Genomic DNA, 21,882 nt, shown 5'->3' on the forward strand with positions numbered 1-21,882 from the left:
TGTCCGCGCCCAGCGTGCGGCCAGCGGCGGCGTCCATTGTAACGAGCAGGGTTGGTGGAGGGAAATGAACGCGAACTCTGAACGCGCGTTTTCTTGGCGATGTGGGCAGAGGGTCTGCAAACTCGTACAGATTCTAGAATCCTACCACTGACTCCTCATCTGTGTGAGCACAGGAGCTAGAATCTTCCAGCCAACTTTTTAAAAAGTCAGTTCTGCTTGGTTCGTGAGCTTAGACTGGAGATTTCCCAAAGCAGTTTGTATTTGGTTTCCTTTGCATAATTTTAGCTCTGTGTGGTTGAGTGAGAGTGTTTATAGCACTGAAGAAAAACATTCTAAAAGCATTGGATGCTTATTGCTCTTTTGGTTCAACTAAAATTTATACAAGTAGGACATAACACATTTTCCACTTAAGAGTGAGTCGAACAGCCTCTTCTCCATTATGAAGTGGTAAATTGTTAGGAATAGGATATAGCCTTGGTTGGTGAACTTTCAAGGCTAGTTCCTAATAAAATACACAAACTGTGGTTTAAACAGGTTCATTGTGGTTTGCCTCATTAAAATCTCAGCATCTTTCCAACAGTTGTTATCCAGGGTTACTGGCTTTGCATTTTTGGCTTAACTGAACCTGGTATGTTCATCTGAGGTATGCCTTCATTAAATATAAACATCTGGCATACTTAATCAAAAAGCAAGCAGAATTTCACCTCTGTAAATTGCACACAACTTTAAAAAAAAATTGTATCCCTTGGGGTACCTGGGTGGTTCAGTTAGTTAAGCTGCTGGCTCTTGATCTCAGCTCAGTTTTGTTGTTGTTTTGTAGAAACCATCTTTTTTTTTTCCATTTAAATTCAACTAACATATAGTGTATTAGTTTCAGAGGTAGAGTTCAGTTATTCATCAGTTGCATGTAACACCCAGTGCTCATTACATCATGGGCATTAAGGAGGGCACATCACCCAGTTACCCCATCCCCCCACCCACATACCCTCCAGCAACCCTCAGTTTGTTTCCTATGATTAAGAGTCTCATGAGGGGTGCCTGGGTGGCTCTGTCGGTTAGGTGTCTGCCTTCAGCTCAGGTCATGATCTCAGGGTCCTGTGATGGAGCCCCACGTTGGGTTCCCTGCTTAGCAGGGAGTCTGCATCTCCCTCTCCCTCTGCCCTTCCCCCCACCTTGCTGTCTCTCTTCTCTCTCTCTAATATATAAACTTTTTTAAAAAAAAGTCTCTTAAGGTTTGTCTCCCTCTGATTTCATCTTACTTTTCCTTCCCTCCCCTCAGCTCAGTTCTTGATCTCAGGGTTATGAGTTCAAGCTCTGCCTTGGGCTCCAGGCTGGGTGTGGAGCCTACCTAAAAAATAATAATAAAATTTAAAAAAATGTGTGTGTATCCCATAAAAATGTGACCATTGTATACAATTTTTAAACACAATTAGAATATCATCTCCTGAACATCCAGGCACCATACTCTCTAGCTTATAACTTCAGTAGATCCTAGATTATATTCTTTTGGTGTCTTTCACAGCTCTACAGTGTCTTGCTCATGGAAGGCACTTAGCTGTTTAATAAATGCCATTTTTAATTTTTTAAAGTAGGCTCCATGCCCAATGTGGGGCTTGAACTCACGACCCACAAACCTAGAGTCGCATGCTCTACTAACTGAGCCAGCCAGATGCCCCAATAAATGCTGTTTCTTAAAAAGTAAAGCTCTTGATACATTTTCTTATTCATATCCAGAAGTCTTAGATTTTCAGGGACAGTCCAGATATGAAGCAGTCTCTCCCATTTACAAATCAGTACCCAAATTAGGATTTCCAATTTGACGCTTGTCTTTCATTTATCAGTTGTCCATATCTTTCAAGATAAATTAACACCACGTGGGGGAGATAAAGAGCCAGAGGAACATGATAAGAGGGACACATTGGATAGAAGAACAAGTAGTCTGAGCCAGTGGTCTTCAAACCGTTATTCTCTTACCCCCAAAAGAATTGATCAGGATGAAATTTGCAGCATAATGTACAATGTAAATACATTTAAAATTGAAATTGTTAGAGGTCGTTCTTTTGAATTTGCCAAATGGGATATAAATATCTGAGAGATGTGATAGCCACAGCGGTCACCAGTGATCCCTGCTTCTCTGTATCGTCAGTCCCCTAACACGTGCTACCAGTAGCATACAGCAGAAGTGATGGTATTTCACTTCAAAGATTTTGAGAGACTATGTCTTCCATCTGCGGTGCTCTCTTGCTTGCTTGCTCTCTCAGGTCACTCGGTGGAACATGCAGGAAGCCTCCAGAGAGGCCCACAGGAATAGAGGTCACCAGCCCGCAGCCAGCAACTGAGACTTGTTGAAGACTACATGAGTGAGGGGCGCCTGGGTGGCTCAGTTGGTTAAGCTGCTGCCTTTGGCGCGGGTCATGATCCCAGAGTGCTGGGATCAAGCCCCTCACTGGGCTCCTTGCTCAGCATGGACCATGCTTCTCCCTCCCCTCCCCACTCATGCTCTCTCTCACTATCTGTCTCTCACTCTCTCTCTCAAATAAATAAATAAAATCTTAAAAAAAAAAAAAAAAAAGACTACGTGAGTGAGCTTGGAAGTGAATTCTCCAGCCTTAGGCGAGCTTTGAGGTGACTGCAGTCCCCCAACCCAACAGCTTGACAGCAACCTCTGGAGACCTGAGCCAGAACCACCCAACTAAGCCATTCCCTGGCTCCTGACCCTCAAAAACTGTGGGAGAGAATAAATGTTGTTTTAAGCTCCTACATTAGAAGTAATGTGTTACACAGCCACTATCATTTGCTTAAAAAAATACAGCCAGGGGCACCTGGTTGGCTCAGTCCGTAGAGCATGCAACTCTTGATCTCAGGGTCATGAGTTCAAGTCCCATGTTGGGCATACTGCTTACTTATTTATTTTTTTAAAAGATTTTATTTATTTATTTGACAGAGAGAGACACAGCGAGAGGGGGAACACAAACGGGGAGTGGGAGAGGGATCATGACCTGAGCCAAAGGCAGACGCTTAACAACTGAGCCACCCAGGCACCCCCCAGGTTCCTCTTCTTAACACCAGAAGGGGTTCTTTTAATTTAGGATTCAACAAAGATAAGTAAAAGATTCTTGAGAATAACTGATTTCATGCTATAGAATGAATTATTTATAATTTATATACTTAGGACAAGTGAACTTAAGAGTAAAATAAATTATAAAGAGTAAAATATTTACACTCATTAAACACATATCTCCACATATGGTTCTGGCTGAGTTTGGGCTTTTTTTTCTGTCATCCTAGCTCTATTTCTCTTATTCGCCGCTCTCTGTCCTATTCTAATCCTACCAGTACTTCTGGATGAATAGCGTCTTCCTCACTCCATTTCTAAAATGCTGATTATTCCTGCATCTGTATGTTTTTTTGCCAGTGAACAAGTCTGTGTGAAGCTAGCACTTCAAGAAACATGAGTCCATTCATAAATCTCCATCAGATAACAAACCCCACTGCTGAAATACAACTATCTACAAAGTCATCTACTAAGAACTCTAGTTTCCAAGATTTTAGTTCAGAAATTGTAACCTAGTTCAGATTCTTTCAGAAAGAAAAGTGAAAATTAAGTCATGCATGGGGCAAAGCATAATATTTGAGGATCCTCACCAACAAACAGATGATTCTTTTGAGAATTTTTTAAATGGGCAAGAAAATAATCAGGCCTGATTGAAACTGGAATAATATTTTCCCCCAAGTTCACAAAGAGAGGGAAACCAGCCATTTCGTCTAAAATTTTAGTAACCATTTCTCTCTCTCCTCTCCCTCTGTCCCTCTCTCTCTCACACACACACAATTTTTTAATGCCTTTTTCTTATCAGGCATCTTTATCACAGGGTTATTATTTTTTTATAACTTTCTTTTTTTTTTAAGATTTTATTTATGTGTCAGAGAGCAAGAGCACAAAGCAGGGGGAGTGGCAGGCAGAGGGAGAAGCAGGCTCCCCGCTGGGCAGAGAGCCTGATGTGGGGCTTGATCCCAGGATCCCGGGATCATGACCTGAGCTAAAGGCAGACACTTAACTGAGCCACCCAGGCATCCCAAGATGTGTAGTTTTTAAAAAGGTAAACTCAAAGAAGCAGAGAGTAGAATGGTGGTTGCCAGGCGCTGGGATGGGAGGGGTGGAAATGGGACATGTTGATCAAAGGCACAAACTTTCAGGTTTTGTTCTGTTTTTTAAGATTTATTTAGAGAGAGAGAGCACATGAGCAGGAGGAGGGGCAGAGGGAAAGGGAGAGAGAATCTCCAGCAGACTTTCTGCTGAGCACGGAGCCTGACATGGGATGGGCCCAATCTCATGACCCTAAGATCATGACCTGAGCCAAAATCAAGTGCCAGACGCTCAGCTGACTGAGCCACCCAGGCGCCCCCAAACTTTCAGTTTTAAAATGAGTAAGTTCTGGGGATCTAATGCACAGTATGGTGACTATAGTTAATAATACTGTATTCTATACTTGAAATTTGCTGAGAGTACATGTTCTCACTACACACACACACAAATAGTAACTATGTGAGGTAGCAGATGTGTTAATTAACTTGATTGTGGAAATCATCTCACAATGTATAGGTATATCAAATCATCATGTGGTACATCTTAAATATACACAATTTTTATTTGTCAATTATACCTCAGTAAAGCTGGGGGGAAAATGATACCAAAGAGACCCACATCTTACATTTCCCTCAAAGGACTTATATTTCAGAAGATGAAAGGTACATAGAAACAAAAACACACACAATGTGATATCGGCCTAAAAAACACTGGACGCATGCATTTTTTTCGTATTTTTTAAAATAGAATTTCCATTTTGGAATAATTTTAGACTTACAGAAAAGTTGCAAAGTTCATACACAGTTCCCACACACTCTTCACCCAGCTTCCCCTAATGTTCAAACTAACATAATCATGGTATTTGTCAAAACTAAAAAGTTAACATCAGATTTCACAAATTTTAAGATAATGTGTCTTTTTATGGCCTTTCAAAATAGTGATAAAACACATAACATAAAATTTACCATTAGTGACATTCAGTACATTCACAGTGTTTGTACAACCATCACTACTATCTGGTTCCAGAACATTTTAATCAGCCCGAAGAGAAATTCCATACCCAAGTCACTCTCCATTACCCACTCCCCAGCCCTAGCAAGTCTAACTGGATCACACACTTTGGCCACTAATATTCTTTTTCTGTGTCCCAGTTCAATTCAGGATACCACACTGCATTTAGCTACATTAACTTTTTTTTTTTTTTTTTTTTTTTTTTGCTAATCTTGAACTCAAGAGTCGCATGCTCTTCTGACTGAGCCAGCCAGGTGCCCCAGGTGCCCTAGTTACATTAACTTTTTTACTCTTTAGGTTTCATAAACTGTTTCTTAATATTTCATTCTGTAGAGAAGCACTAGTTAATTTGCTTAATTGGTGATCAAGGAAATTGTCCAGTGTGATCCCTCACTACCTCCCCTCTGCACTGGTCTAATAGCTTCTGAAGTGACTTTCTTGCCTCTGCTTGCTCTCTACCAATACCTCTACCTATCTAGCTAGGGCTGGCTAAATGTCTTCCCCTCATGACATGTTTCTTGCTTCTTTCATCATCCATTTGTTTTTTCTTTTTTTTTTTTTAAGTAAGTTCCATGTCCAGCAATTGCCCAACATGGGGCTTGAACTCACGACCTTGAGATCAAAACCTGAGCTGACATCAAGAGTTGGAGGTTCAACCAACTGAGCCACCCAGGTGTCCTTATCGTCCGTTTAACTGCCTTGTTGTCTACTGACGGTATCTTACTTTTCTCCACCAGAGCAAAAGCTCCAAAGGCAAGGACCCTGCTGCCTTCCATAGCAAATAATGGTGCTGTGCATAAGGAAGTCAACAGTATTTATTAAATAAATATGAGTAAGTTATCTGACATACAGCCAGATGTCTCACAATTTCCCCATTTTAATCAAACAAATTAGATAATTTAATGCTTGTAGTGGGTAGAACTGTGTCCTCCCAAAAAGATATGCTCAAGTCCTAACCCCCAGTATTTACAAATGTGACCTTATTTGAAAATAACAGCTTTGCAGATGTAATCAAGTTGAGATGAGGTCATGCTGATTAGGGTGGGCCCTAAATCCAATGACTAGTGTTCTCGTGAAAGAGAAGCTACTCATGCACGCGCGCGCCCACACACACACACACACACACACACACCATGTAATGAGACAAAAATTGGAGTAGGGGCACCTGGCTGGCTCAGCCAGTGAGCATGTGGCTCTTGATCTCAGGGTCATGAGTTTGAGCCCCGTGTTGGGCACAGAGCTTACTTAAAAAAAAAAGAGTTGGAGTAATGCAGCCACAAGCCAAGAACATCAAGAGTTGCCCACAACTCCCAGAAGCCAGGAAGAGGCAGGGAAGGATTCTCTTCTAGAGATTTCAGAGGGAAAATGGCTCTGCCAACACCTTGATTTTGGACTTCTGGCCTACAGGACTGTGAGAGAATAAATTTCTGTTGTTTTGAGCCACCCAGTTTGTGATAATTTGTTACACAGACCTCAGAGACTAACACATGGAACACCGGGGGGGGGGGGGTGTCTCCTCCCCTTTTGCCTTTTCTTTTGAAATTCCTCTTGCCCAGAACATATTTCTAGCCATCAAAAACCTAACCACCCTTCAGTGGCCTACTTAAGACACTGTTGTAGATTCTAGGTCTCCTTGACCATTTTTCAGTACTTTTCACTTTTTGAAGATTCCATGGTAACTGAAAAAGAGTAGGCAGAGAACAGTTAACCAGGGGAGTTTAGGAGACATTTTTTATTGGACACAAAGCATCTACCAAGCCATGAGAATTAGTCAGACCCCTAATCCAAACCCAACTAAGTGAAGCTTTCATGTGGATTTAATAAATTTCAACATTATTCAATATTTCCCCCGGGTTCTTCTAAATACTATGTCATTTCCAATCATGGCAGTCGTCTTAGCAAAGGGAGCAGAAGGACCAATGTTCTGGGGTCCAGGAGCTACGTCTCATCCTTTGTTATACCATAATTTATACTTTACCTCTAAGTTTCTGCTCTGTTCTTTGAAGATTTCATTATAGTTCAGAAAGGAGGGTACGGACTTTGCAGCCACAGTCTGGGCTTGAACACTTGGCAATTAATTTGACAAGTCACCTCGTGTTTAAAACAGGGAGTTAAGGGGCGCCTGGGTGGCTCAGTCGTTAAGCGTCTGCCTTTGGCTCAGGTCATGATCCCAGGGTCCTGGGACCGAGCCCTATGTGAGACACTCCCTGCTTAGCGGGGAGTCTGCTTCTCTCTCTCTCTCCCTCACGTGTGCACATGTACTCTCTCTCTCAAATAAATAAAAACCTAAAAAAATAAAAAAAATAAAACAGGGAGTTAAGAGAACCAGCCTCATAGGGTTTAAATGAGAGGCTGGTGTTGTCTGGTAGAGATATGGGAAAATAACTGTAGCATTTGAAAGCAATTTGTGGTGCAGCTGCATGATCAAAGGGAAAACAAAAAAGCCATACATTATGCAAATATTTGGTCTTTCAAAGACATTCTGACAGAGGATGTTGATGATGACAGGTAGCCACAGAGAAGAGAGTAAATTTACATTTTCTTCTACTCCTGTCTTCTTCTAAATTTTATTTTTTTTTAAAGATTTTATTTATTTATTTATTAGAGAGCGAGAGAGAGAGAAACAGCATGAGAAGGGAGAGGGTCAGAGGGAGAAGCAGGCTCCCCGCTGAGCCGGGAGCCCGATGAGGGACTCGATCCCAGATCTCCGGGATCATGACCTGAGCTGAAGGCAGTCGCTTAACCAGCTGAGCCACCCAGGCGTCCCTTCTTCTAAATTTTAATATGAGAGCTCTTGTGATTTAATGATTCCATTCTCTCTAAGAAGCCTTGAGCCCAGGTCACCTGGGAGACATGGACCCAACCTCTTTGCTTCTATTCCCAGTTCGGGGAAAGCTGTCCTTGTCCTTGTCCATACACTGTTCAGAGAAAACATGTTTATTGGGCATGGGGACTGACTCCATTTAAAGAAACTTATTTCATGAATCTGTTCCCAGAAAATAAAATAACTGGCTAACAGTCTTGAATGATTTGTTCTTTGCTTTTCGGCAAATTCCAGTTTATTCTTGCTTGAGGATGAACAATAAAATTCACAAGACATTCCCACATTTTTGACCTAGCCCAGCAATTTAACCTCTTCACCCACTGGCCAAAGCTCCTAACGAGTAGCTGTGTGCCTGGCCTCCTGCCCCTTCCCTCCCCCTGGCTGGCCTGCTTGCAGAGAGCATCTCGAGTTGTAAGATAACCAAGATCAGGCAGCGGGAGACTGAGAGGAAGGCAGCAAAGCTGGAGGTAAGTAGGCCCCAAACAAAAAGTGTCAGGATCTTAGGGGAGTACTTTTTACACCTTTAAAATAGCTCAGTGATTTTCCATCAACATGTCGGCTGAGGGTCAGAGGAGTGGAGCCCGAGCCACAGTCAGGGCTCAATAAAAGTTTATTAAAGAGGGGCGCCTGGGTGGCTCAGTCGTTAAGCGTCTGCCTTCGGCTCAGGTCATGATGCCGGGGTCCTGGGATCGAGCCCCGCATCGGGCTCCGTGTTCGGCGGGAAGCCTGCTTCTCCCTCTCCCACTCCCCCTGCTTGTGTTCCCCCTCTCGCTGTGTCTCTGTCAAATAAATAAATAAAAAATCTTAAAAAAAAAAAAAAAAAGTTTATTAAAGAAAAACAAATTTAGGTTTGGAGAGTCCTGGCTTATTAGGAATGAGCCTGGGGGTGCCTGGGTGGCTCAGTTGGTTAAGCGACTGCCTTCGGCTCAGGTCATGATCCTGGAGTCTCCGGATCGAGTCCCGCATCGGGCTCCCTGCTCAGCAGGGAGTCTGCTTCTCCCTCTGACCCTCCCCCCTCTCATGTGCTCTCTCTCGCTCTCTCATTCTCTCTCTCAAATAAATAAATAAAAAAAAAAAAAGGAATGAGCCTGTGCTTTTTATACAAAAGCAGATCTTTTACCCATAATGTGGTTTAGGAGAAAGAGGTCACAGAGCTGGGGGGTCTGTGCTGCTGACTCCTTGCTCTAAGGCGGTAGCTCTCCATGTTATGGCCGATGTGAATGGTGTAATGAGTTGGGCAGTGGGCAGTGCACACAGCTGACCATGGCATCGCTGCAGGGAGCCAAGAGGTCAGGGTCTAGGATCTTGATCAGTGAGCTCTGCTTATAAAACCATCATAGAATCTAGACAACAGAAAGAAGCACTCTTGCTTCCATGCTGTTCAGCTTATACATGAAAACCAGTGAGAACTGTTGGTCTAGTGGTGCCTCTCTCCATTGTGGGAATTCCTTAATTCTGATCTACACACAGTCCTGTGCTTTGCTTCCGAGGGACGGATCACACTGAAGAGCCAGAACATAACAGACTTGCGGGGTGGGGTGGGGAACATTACCATTTATTTATTGGCTTACTCTGAAGCAGTGTAGACCAGGTAAGTAAACTGATGCTGTATTACAATACTGGCTTATTTTCAGGATCGTGTATAGCCCTCCTAGTTATGTATTGACTTATTTACATTTTGCCTTGTTCTCAAAATAATTTCAAAGCAGACATCCATTAAAAATTCTAGGTAGGGGTGCCTGGGTGGCTCAGTCAGTTGAGAGTCTGACTCTTGATTTTGGCTCAGGTCATGGTCTTGGGGTCTTGGGGTCCAGCCCCTTTTCGGGCTCCACGCTCAGAGAGGAGTTTGCTTCAGGATTCTCTCTCTCCCTCTGCCCCTCCCCCTGCTCTCTTTCTCTCTCTCAAATAAATAAATCTTAAAAAAAAAAAAATTTCCAGGTAGTGGGGCACCTGGCTGGCTCAGTTGGTATTGATTTCTTGGTCTTGGGGTTGTGAGTTCCAGCCCTATGTTGAGTGTGGAGATTACTTAAAAAAACAAGCAAACAAACCTCCAGTTAGTGACATAGATATGATTTTTTTTTTTAGATTTTATTTATTTATTTATTTATTTATTTGAGAGAGAGAGAGAGAGAGAAAGAGAAACAGCATGAGAGGGGAGAGGGTCAGAGGGAGAAGCAGGCTCCCCGCTGAGCCGGGAGCCCAATGTGGGACTCAATCCCAGCACTCCAGGATCATGACCTCGAAGGCAGTCACTTAATGAACTGAGCCACCCAGGCGCCCGTGCCCGTAATTTTTAAATATACAAAAGGACTGTGGTTGTCATCTAGTCCAGTGATGTTTTCAAGCCCCCCTCCTTTTTTGGATTGTTGTTACTTTTAGCTATAGCACTCTATCCCCAAAAGGAATCTTTTGCAGAAACAATGCAACAATCTATTTTATATAGACCAAAGCAGAGCCTTTGGGTCTGAAATACTCGAGAAATATCTTCATAGAATCCCTAAGCCTTCCTGAAGTTTCCAGAAAGAGGTTCAGTGATTTTCTCCAAGTCCCCAGAAAGTTAATACCGGGAATGATAGCCCAGGCCTCTGATCTCCAGTCTAGGGCTCTGTCGCCTTAACAGTGGTTAACTCTTTAGACAACTCTTAAAACAGGGCCCCTGCTGAGACAGGCTAGTTTTTGATTGCCAACTGATGCATGAGTGTGCAGTCCAACAGCTGGTAGTAACAGGAACATCCACACAGCACAATATATGCAAAAAGAATAGCTGGAAGACCAATTATTCACCAGTTGTCACCTCTGATGCCTTAGTAACAGGGCAAAGTTGAGTGCTTAATGCAAAATTCAAATGAGTTTTGGGAGATGTGAAAGGATACAATGTTCTCTTTACACCTGGAGAGGTAGGGAGATATTTGCCCTTGAGATTCTTCTTAAGAAGAGAAAGATAGGGAGGGCAGCATAATTTGGGTTTGTAATCTCTCTTAACTCTGGTTTAACCTATAAAGAATTGAGAAAGTGATTAGTATCCCATTTCTACCTAAGAAGTAACATCTCCCCAGAACCATCAGGAACCTTCTTCACTTTGAATAAGTTAGCAATGGGTTTTCTCTAGCTTTACTTCAACAAAACAAGGTTTTGAAGGATGAATAGAAGTTTGCTAGGCAGAAAGGGAAAGGAAGGACATTCCAGACATGGGGAACAGTACTGATAAAGATCCATAAGCATGTGGCATCTCTTGATGTGCCACATTGAAGCACACAGTACAGCTGAAGATTCTTGCCAGAAAAGCTGAACTTGAATCTAATAAAAGCCTCTTGAGCTAACTTCCACTTATAGGAGATATGGATGGGGGATAAAGGAACTAGCTAAATAAAACCACAAGGAAGCAAGAGACCAATCTAAAATGGGAGGCATTCTAAAGGAACCTATCCTGTTTCTGCAACAAGGCAATGCCCATACCCGAAAAAAGAGGCATCCTCGAGATTGAGATGAGAACACTGTAAACAAATGCAACATGTGGTCCAGACTCCAGCAAACCACTAGAAATGTATTTTTGAGACAACTGAGGAAGCATGACTATGGACTGACTAGATGATGCCAAAGAATGGATGTGATTTTATTAGGTGTGAAATGGCTGTTATAATGAAAGAAAATGCCATATTTCTTAAGAGATGTACACTGAATTATGTAGTAAAAATACAGAATGCCTGTTATTTGCTTTAAAATACTTCAGCAAAGAATAATAAATTATTTTATATAAAAAATTAACACAAAATGATATAGTGGCATGAAGCACCGTATGTTAGGGAGACATCTACCGGATTCCTACTATTGCCTGAACCAGGCCCTTGTTGTTTTATTCATCTGGCACATTTGTCTTGCATATCATAATCAAATATTTATTGCATGTAAGATACATAAATTACTGCATCTAATTCTCTAGCAACCCTTGGAAGCATTATCCCTATTTTACATATGAGGTGACTTGCCCAAGGTCACAAGATTCAAATCCAGAGCCACGTGACTTCACCTTCATAACAAACACCTGTAGAATTTGGCATAAGTTCAGGAACTGTATTAGCAGGTGATAAAACAAATTCTAGCTAGCATCCTATAATATGGAGATCAGCCTCCTTTTCCACACTTCTGCAGGCTGCAACTCATGTTCCATGCCCAAACTCAAGCCGTTTCTGCTAGCATACTGCACACATTTCATTCACGGAGGAGATCTATTGAGCCACCACGTGGGACAGGCATTGTGTTTTGGGGTGTTTGGTGTCCCAGGTGTTCATTATGCACGTCCCCTCAGACCATACACTTGAGAGGTGAAGCCAGCCCTTCTAGATCGTCAAATCCTATTGCCAAAACAGCATGAATGGAAACATACTAGGTGAGCAACAGAGGCTTGAACATCACGTCTCTATCCTTCTCATTATTTGATCTATTAGAAACTTAAGCAAAACTTGCAGAGTTCACTCTGGGATATCTGTCCCCCCTACAGGAAACACTTGTGGTCCAGCCTGATACAGCTTTCTGATCTTTTTTTTTTTTAAGATTTTGTTTATTTGACAGGGAGAGACACAGCGAGAGAGGGAACACAAGCAGGGGGGTGGGAGAGGGAGAAGCAGGTTTCCCGCGGAGCAGGGAGCCCAATGCGGGGCCCGATCCCAGGACCCTGGGATCATGACCTGAGCCGAAGGCAGATGCTTAACGACTGAGCCACCCAGGCGCCACCACTTTCTGTTCCTTTTACTATAGCCCTGCACCTTAAAAGCAAATGAAATATGTGAACACAACACTAAATGCCTACCTATTAGTTCTTCTATTAGAGCTTTTAAAAAGAGAGAAGCAGGAGGGATTGGTGAATAAAAATAGAGGAACTCAAGTTCCTTCTAACAGGAATATTGGGCACCAGTTTGACCCTGATGACCCATAGAACCATTAAGTCAGCTCACACGATGCCCTAACAAGTTTCTAGGCCTCCTGCTCATTGCTGAGACACATCCCTGCTTCCTGCCTCAAGCTTGGGGCCAGTCTCCCAACAACACCGCTCTCCCACTAATACCAAATGCAGACCTCTGGCCTCAACCCTGGCACCCAGATCCCTGGCTTCCTTAACTACAATCTTAAGGTTGAAATCTACTTACTTATTCCTCTCAGCATCTTGTCAAGTCATGAAATCTTCTTGGTCAGGATAAGAGTAAAACTGTATTTTATTTTTGCTTTTAATACAAAACTGTTGACATGGGCAGTGACTGAGGGCCGAGGCAGAGTTATCCAGAGTCTCCAGTGCTCTTCTGCATATACAACCCAATCAATTTCCGTTGCTGAAAGGAAGACCCTCTCATTCATTAGCTTCAGGGGAGCACAAATCTCAACAGTGTCCTGCTCCAGCCAGAATCTTTTAACTTTTTACTTCCCTGCTGTGAAACTCAGCCGGAGTTAAATAATTGTTCATGCTTCCTTGAAGCAGTGGTTCAGAATTACCAAGTCCTGACCAGCATCGGCACCACTTTGGAATTTATTACAAATGCACATTATTTACGGGCGCTACCCCACACCTACCGAATCAAAAACTGTTTCGGCAGGCCCTCCCGGTACTCCTGATGCTGGCTGAAGTTGGTAATTACGGCCTGGAGGCACCATCAATCACTTATCAGTTAACTCTTGAGAAAGGAAGGCATTTCTTCTTGGCACTTATTCTCTGGGTCTTGATTTTTCTTATTTTAACATGATGACCTTTCCCCATTTTATTCCACCAGAGAATGCTAATTAGAAGCAAAACTATTGCTTAATTTTTTTTTAAACTTTGCACTCCCAAGTTTACATTTTCTTTTTGTATCTATGTCCTTGAAAACCTAGGGCAACAGGTCTATTCAAAGAGTAGTTGATTTTCTGATCCACAAGACTGTTTTCACTTTATTAGATCTTTCCAATTTTGAAATTAGGCTTCTTTCCCACGTAAGTGTTCCACATACATATATTCCACATTCCTTTACACTTGGAAATACACACATAGGCTCACGGGCAGAACAGGTGTCTACCTTTCATAGGTAAGAAAACTGAAGCTAAGCGAGATTAAGCCTACAACCAGAGAGTGGCAGAGCTCCAAGTTCTAGTACCCAGTACAGTCCTTGGCTCATAGCAGGCACTCAATAGTGAATGAGTGAATGAATGAATGAACGAACGAACATGTAAGTTAGACCTTTTTGACTTCCAGGCTGCTACTCTTTCCATTTAAGTCACACCGTCTCTCAAGAGATCTTTGCAGTGAATCCTCCAAGGTTCTTACCGAGTTCCAGGATAGCTGGAAGAACATCCATGTGTCAAGGACAATGGCTGAAACGCAGGGCCTTCTCTGAAGACCCTCAGGTCTAGGATGGAGGAAGAGAGCTAAGTACTAAATCCAGATGGGTAAAAAACCAGGTGATGTTGGCTGAAAATGAGAAACAGGAGGTCTAGTCTCTGCCAGGCGCCTGAGTTCTTCGAGCCCGAAAGTATGGAATGAATGGCAGGTATTTTTATAATAAACGCCAACTTCCAGGATACACATCCACACATTCTCAGAAATGAGTTTAACCTGAGCCTCATTAAATGGGTTTAATTCCTCTACATCGGCGTCAAGGAAAGAAAATCAGGCTGCTCTCTAAGTTAAATTTCAGTTGGCTTCAAACAAACCTCTTCAGGTTTTCACCAATGACATCTAGGAAACAACGGCAGATTGTCACAGAAAGAAAATTGATTTTTGTATATATAGTCAAGTATCTATTAATAACAACAGGGCAGGGCGCCTGAGTGGCTCAGTTGGTTAAGCGACTGCCTTCGGCTCAGGTCATGATCCTGGAGTCCCTGGATGGAGTCCCGCATCGGGCTCCCTGCTCGGCGGGGAGTCTGCTTCTCCCTCTGACCCTCCCCCCTCTCATTCTCTCTCTCTCAAATAAATAAATAAATAAAATCTTAAAAAAAAAATAACAGGGCATTTCTGAATAGCCTAGGTGACAGTACGGCTATCCTCAAGTCAGTGGCACAATATCACAAGCAAGAGCAAAGCAAATGCCCGAGCAGAGAACCAAGCCAGCCTCCCACAGCCCCGCATCTCAAACAAATGAGCCTATAGCATGTAATTTTATGTCTGAATTAGCAAGGAAATTACTAAATCTTTAGTTCAAATGATAGTACTTAACCCTTTTGATAAGCATTTGAGTAAGAAGCCAAATATTCCTGAAACAGCTGTATTCCAGCTCACACAAAAGAATTTAAGGGCCTAGAGTTGTAAGGCCTATTATAACTTTTTTTTTTTTTTACTCAGGGCTCAACCCTGAGTTTTGAACGGATTGTATTTAGTAATTCGTATCGCATGAAAGCCCTCAATAAGCCTCTTTGCTCGCTGAGTAAATCCTAACTCTGCCCTGCTTCCAGGATTTAAGTACTTCCTGGGCAGTCTTATGCCAAGGTCATGATATGTTGCAGAAATAGTGTCTGAGGACAAAGGAATGATAAAAGAATTAATCTGTACAGAATCCCTCAAGCAATGTGGAATAAAAGCATCACTTTCAAAACAGGGGGTCTCCCCTTTTTTCTAAAGGGCATTAAGGGACTCACTGCTTGGCAGTGACCAAGTTCCCAAGATCCACTACCTGGATATAACCTAAAACTTGAGAAGTAGCAATCTAATATCATTGCTTTAATCTCCAAAAAAGGGGCAATGTAGCGCAGGAGCTGGGTACCAACTTGAAAGCAGGCTACTCAGTTTCAAATCCTGACACCCACTACCTGTCCTAGCTTCTGTGCTTGTTTTCTCCTCCATAAATCAGGAGAAAAATCTAACCCCCAAATTTCATGAAATGGAGTTATATTTGTGAAAATGCTTTAGAAACAGAAGCTGTTGAGGTTGAGATGGGAAAGTCAGGCCTCAACATGCTGGTCCAAGACCACATGTAGCAGTGTGAGTGGAAGCCTGGGCTGGAACTGTGGCCCTCCTACTATAAGAAAGCACTGAACATGATGAATACGGATTATTCAACGGCCTTCAGCGGAAAGCATACACAACAAACAACATATTTGAATCATAAATTTGACAAATAATGCTTGGCAATGAATGTTATTTCCTTACTTTCTGAAGATTGTCAAAGGGCTCACACCTTAAAAAAAAAAATCAGAGAAACATATATTAAAGCCTTCATTTTCTAAATCTCAGTGACCAGAAGAGAGTAATTTTCATTGAAAATCCTTTTCAATTTAGCCAGTATAGAATTACTGAAAATTTGGTTATTTGCATCTAGTTCTTCTGTCTAGTTTCAGGCCAAGCATTAGCTAGTTGCTGGGCCCTCAGGTAAGTCAGTTGGTCTTTCTGGACTTGTTTCCATACCATGACTTAGGTCCAACATATCCTACAATTTCTCGAGCTGCTTTTGAGGTTTTACTCAACAGGCAAAACTGACAGAATAAGGAGACTGGGGGGAGTTGAGGAAGAGGTAAAACAAAAACAAAAACCCCCCAAGCTTCCAAATAGAACAGAAGATAAATTACTAACTGTATTTATTCACTCTAGTAAGCAAACTGAAGCACCCACAGCAGGAACAGTGGCATAGAAATGAACTTGGTATGGCATCAGAGTTCACACTCTGGGTCTGCCACTTAATAAGACACATAACTTTGGACAAATAATTTCATTTTTTTCCTGATCAGATGTCCCATCAGTCAAGGGGAAATGTACTTGGCAGGGCAGTTGAGAGGATTAAGTATGAATGTGCACAGCACTTGACCAGGCGCCAGAATCCACTCAATCAATACTGGTTCCCTTAAGTAAAGCAAAAGGGCTGGAACATTTATGGACATGCTTAAGGTGTTATAATTTTAAACTGAAGATGAGGAATCCTCCAGCTCTTTTCTCTGGGTATTTAGTACTTATTCCCTTTAAAACATCAGTTCTGAAGGCATATAGTCATTGGCAAGTAAAATGTGGATAAGCAGTAAATGGCAAGACTGCTTCAAACTGGATTTCATGATGATGATGATCTCCGTATCTTCAGGTACTATAGGTTCCCTAAGCTCTCGCTGAATGGATCGAAAAAAGTTCACTGTGGTTTATACTGGAACTTAATTGCAATGTCCTCAAAATTCAATAGTACTACACATGGTATACATACAGGGTAAGTGTCCTCTTGCAAAGCTCATTAAATACAAATTAGAGAAGGGAAGACAACAGATGTATGTCAGAAGAAAACATATAGCGTAACTACCTTCACCAGTTTAAAGCGAAAATCCTCCTAAACCATTGAAAGAATGATGAGGTTAAATGTTAGTTTTAATATATTCAGATGGCAATCACCTATAATCAGTCCAAGTAAATCAGGCTCACAATTTGACAGAAACAATCACATGTCCATGCCTGTCACAGGCCTCAAATGTTTTTCAATGTTTGGCTCAACTCCATAAAAATCAGTGCATTTAAAAATAAGTGACTACAATTCTGATTTTCTTCAATTATTTTACTCTTATACTAGAATTCTTACACATCTTTCTAGTTGTTTTTCATGATTTTAAAAATACCAAAGTAACAGTCTCTACTGATAAATATTTAAAGTTATATACCTGACTGAGTATATTTTACCAATTCTGCCCCCCCAACCAAAAAGTAGTTTTTCTTTTCCAATCTAAAATCAACAAATCGGGGCGCCTGGGTGGCTCAGTCGTTAGGCATCTGTCTTCAGCTCAGGTCATCATCCCAGGGTCCTGGGATCGAGCCCTACATCAGGCTCCCTGCTCCGCAGGAGGCCTGCTTCTCCCTCTCCCACTCCCCCTGCTTGTGTTCCCCCTCTCACTGTGTCTCTCTCTGTCAAATAAATACATAAAATCTTTAAAAAATAAATAAATAAAATAAAATCAACAAATCATAGCTCACTGTACTCTATGCTGGAACAGAAATCCCCAATGCTTCTATTTTGGATAGTCAATGTTAGAATGCAATACCCCCCCAAATTATTTTGTTATTAAAACCAAAAGGATATTAAAAAAAAAAAAAACCCACCCTGCCAATTAAGCTCGAACTACAAAATAGGTAGTTAACATTTAACACTTCTGATGTCTGAAATTTAAAAAGTTAAATACAAACACGTCTTTGAACCTTCCCTCCACCAGAAACTTTATTCACGTATTCCTTTCCCCTGAGAAAAGGTGTTTTCTCTCCTACTACTAAGTTCTCAGCAGTGTTCTACAAATATCCTCTGTATCTGTTGCAGGAAAGTCCCAGAATCAGAGGGTCAAAGGAGATACCACAAGGCTGGACTCCTTTTAAAGATGCCACTTTCTCCTAAAGCAAGGAGAGATTTACATGAAACTAAATGCTGAGAATAATCTGCTTTTTAAGAAGGAAGGCTACTTTGGGGGCGCCTGGGTGGCTCAGTTGGTTAAGGTCTGCCTTCGGCTCAGGTCACAATCCCAGGGTCCTGGGATGGAGTCCTGCGTCGGGCTCCCTGTTCAGTGGGGCGTCAGCTTCTCCCTCTTCCTCTGCCCCCCACTCCCTCTGCTCATGCTTGCTCTCTCTCTCTCTCAAATAAATAAATAAAATCTTAAAACAAAACAAAACAAAAAAAAGGAAGGAAGGCTACTTTGGTAACTCAGTGATTACACAGTACTTACCAGTACTTGTTAAGATGTGATAATTCTTTCTCCTAATTCACAATGTTCTTCCTATGTTCACTGAAATTTTTATTTAAAAAGTAATGTCATACTGATTTAGATTTTTGGGGACCAAAGTCCATATTTAAATGGATATTCTCCCAAGTCCCATTCAATTCTCTTTTCATCGTCACATTTTAGGAGATAAAGGCTAATCCTACACAGCTGAATTTTTCAGATTATCTTCTCACTTTAAAATAAATTCTCAGGTCAATACTTAAGACAGGTTAGTGTAACAGCCCATGTGATATTATAAAACCAAAATTATTTGAAACTCACTAATGGTACAACTGAATGTTTACAAAAACTGAATTATTTGAAAACTAAGTAATATACTCTCAAACTTTGACATTCTGCTTAAATATCCACTGAAACATACTTCTAACACCAGCCAAAGCACTCATACTCACATAATTAACTTTTCTAATTTCAAAATGTCCACTTTATTCCATATAACACTTAACTAGAGATCATTTACATCTGAGGAAGAGATGGCCCACAAAACTGATCTATGGTTAAACACTAACTCTTAAACATATAGTCCAATTTTATACATTTCCAGGCATCCCTAGACAAGTGAATCACAATGCAGGCACAAATTATTACTACATTTTTCATAAGATAAAAGGGAAGTATCAATAAACTTCAGAAAGTAGTAAATTCATCTGTCCCTTAAAATGAGTGTGCAACTGTTACAAAGCCATAGTAAATGGTTTATAAAATGTAGTTTTATTTTATGTTACTCTGCTGTTACATAGGGCATAACATTTCCACAAGGCTTTTTTGGGACTACAGTCAATGATTAGCAACACACAATAGTGGTCCAACTCTCTACATGACAATCACTAGACAAACTGGACACCCTCTCATATGTGCACAAATCTGCATGGAAAAGTACTAACGTTTTAGACTTGGACTTGTGTACTTTATTTTCCCTTTCTAGTGTAGTAAGAAATGACATGCACCTTAATTTGCCAAAAGCAATGCTTGTGTTCTGGCAGCAACATGCTACTTTTATTTCATAGTAAAGTGAATACCAGAACTACAAAGGCAGGAGGTGTAAGTGAATTTTTATTGGGAAGGGAAGTTGTCAACTTAAACAGCAGCAATGAAGAATGAATAAGGAAACTTCCTGTTGTCACAGATATACAAGACCTCCATCATATATGATACAGGAGGCATTTCAATTTGTGACCCCCAGCGCAGAAATGCCAAATGTTTTTCCATTCAATCGAATACTTCTGGATTCCTACCAAAAAGGAATACATTAAGAGTAAGGAAAAGTTGCTTACTGAAAGGAAACCCCTGAAGAAGAGTAAGGGAGGGAAATGTAGAAATTAAGAAGTTATGTAGAACACTTTGTAAATTGTAATGACTACATTTTCATATCTTCATAGTAATACAAAACACAGTCACTTGCAGAACTGGTTCAGATTACTTCAACACCAGATACATTTTTAGTCCTCTACATAAGTGTTTGGAAGTTACTTATGTTTATATGAAATGAAGCTATTAATACTTTTCTACAGCAGTAACTGCACACCAGGAAGGCCAAGACAAACACAAATCAAGGAATGGAGTTTTCCCAAAGCTGCAGTGTGAAAAGACTATAAACAGTTGATTCCATACACAAGAATGGGTTTCTTTGCTATAGGAAATCCAAATAGAATAAGGAATGGAGATGAGTAAAAAGGTTTCTTGAGGGGAAGAAGGATGACCACCCTGTATGCATTTAGTTTTCTGCCCCTTCTGCCGCATCACATTCTTCTCCTGCACTGTCTGATGTCCATAACTAGGAAAAAAAAAATCATAATAAGTTATCCAGACAATAGAGACTGTGACTAAGAATGGAAGATTTCTCAAAATCCCAAACACCACCAACTCCTCCTCCAAAGTATATCTTTGTAAACCTTTCACTATGCATTTACAAATGACACACAAACATACACTATTTGAATACATTTTTAAAGCTTTCTCTCTTTTTTAATAGTATAATTAAAAAACAAAACAAAACAAGGCAATATCCTTAGAAAATTTAACAGTATCTCCATTCACAGCAGCCCAATGCTCTTCTCGAAAGCACTACTGAAATATAATTTATAAGCTGAATAAGGCAAAAAAAATTTTAAGGGGGGAAGCGAACCACAGTCATAATAACGGTTTCCAAATATTTGAGAGGCCTTTTCCATTATATGGGAAAAAGGGCAGACCCACTGTGTGTGTGGCCGAGGGTTAAATGGGAGCGGGTGATGGAAGTTAGAAGGAAGTAGCAGTGGGTGTGAAGGTACACGGAAAGCATTCCTGAATTAGCTAAGATGAGAGGCCTTTTCCATTATATGGAAAAAGGGGCAGACCCACTGTGCGTGTGGCCGAGGGTTAAATGGGAGCAGGTGATGGAAGTTAGAAGGAAGTAGCAGTCGGTGGGAAGGTACACGGAAAGCATTAAGTAGCAGTGGGTGTGAAGGTACACGGAAAGCATTCCTGAATTAGCTAAGATGTTAAAACAGAACTGATCGCCAAGAACTCTCCAATTTCAGGATGGAACAATGAAGTGAAGAAGGGAATCATCAATAGTTATTGACTACAATCAACAGTTCAAAAAAATGAATTACTATTAGATCAACACCAAGAGACTAGTGGCATTTCTAGCATTCTAGAAAAGCTAGAATTTTATATAATCTTTAAGTGATTGTTAAAATACTAAAATAAGTAAAAACACAGAACAAGTATCTCTAAAAAGCTGTCTCTGTAAGAGAAAAAATAAAACAAAACCAGTTAAAAAATACAGCAGCTCCATAGTATTCCTAAGAGGTGTATTGGCTCAGTTTGCTTTTCTTCTATGGAAGTGTTTTATGCCCATCATTCTACTGTTACCCCACAAGTACAGGGAATTCTAATGGCTTGGAATGAAGTGTCACAATTTCCTTGTTCAGCAAAGGTGAACAGATATGGTACTAACATAAAAATAAATAAATAAATAAATAAAAAACCCTTTCTAGCAAAAGATAAAGCTCCAAACTGAAGGCCTGGAGAACTACATTTATACTAAAAGGTATAGTCTCTTCTGCCACGTTTTGTCTAAAATTGTTGACATATCAAATTTACTGGAACCTATAAAAGAAGCTAAGTAAAGTTCAAATTTTATTTTTTTCTCCGTTACTTTTCCCTTCATTATCTGCCTATCCAAGAAGGAGGGAGAAAAACAAAAGAAAAACAAAGATAATTAAGTGGAACAGGTTTTGGCCTAGAGGCATAGGTGGAATAAATGGAAGTTAAGGTTTAT

General features: G+C 41.0%; 1 protein-coding gene across 1 annotated transcript in view; it reads right to left on the minus strand.

Annotated features, from left to right (window-relative positions):
* Positions 1-19,652: 19,652 nt before the first annotated feature.
* The window catches only part of YWHAQ (tyrosine 3-monooxygenase/tryptophan 5-monooxygenase activation protein theta), a 36,671-nt gene continuing 34,441 nt past the window's right edge, over positions 19,653-21,882 (minus strand). Inside the window, exon 6 of the mRNA XM_036097545.2 lies at positions 19,653-20,391. Coding sequence (XP_035953438.1) covers positions 20,332-20,391 — 60 coding nt within the window. The 3' untranslated portion in view covers positions 19,653-20,331. The remainder of the gene's footprint in view (positions 20,392-21,882) is intronic.

This window comes from Halichoerus grypus, chromosome 10 (genome assembly GCF_964656455.1).
Source record: "Halichoerus grypus chromosome 10, mHalGry1.hap1.1, whole genome shotgun sequence".
In the NCBI taxonomy this organism is placed as follows: domain Eukaryota; kingdom Metazoa; phylum Chordata; class Mammalia; order Carnivora; family Phocidae; genus Halichoerus; species Halichoerus grypus.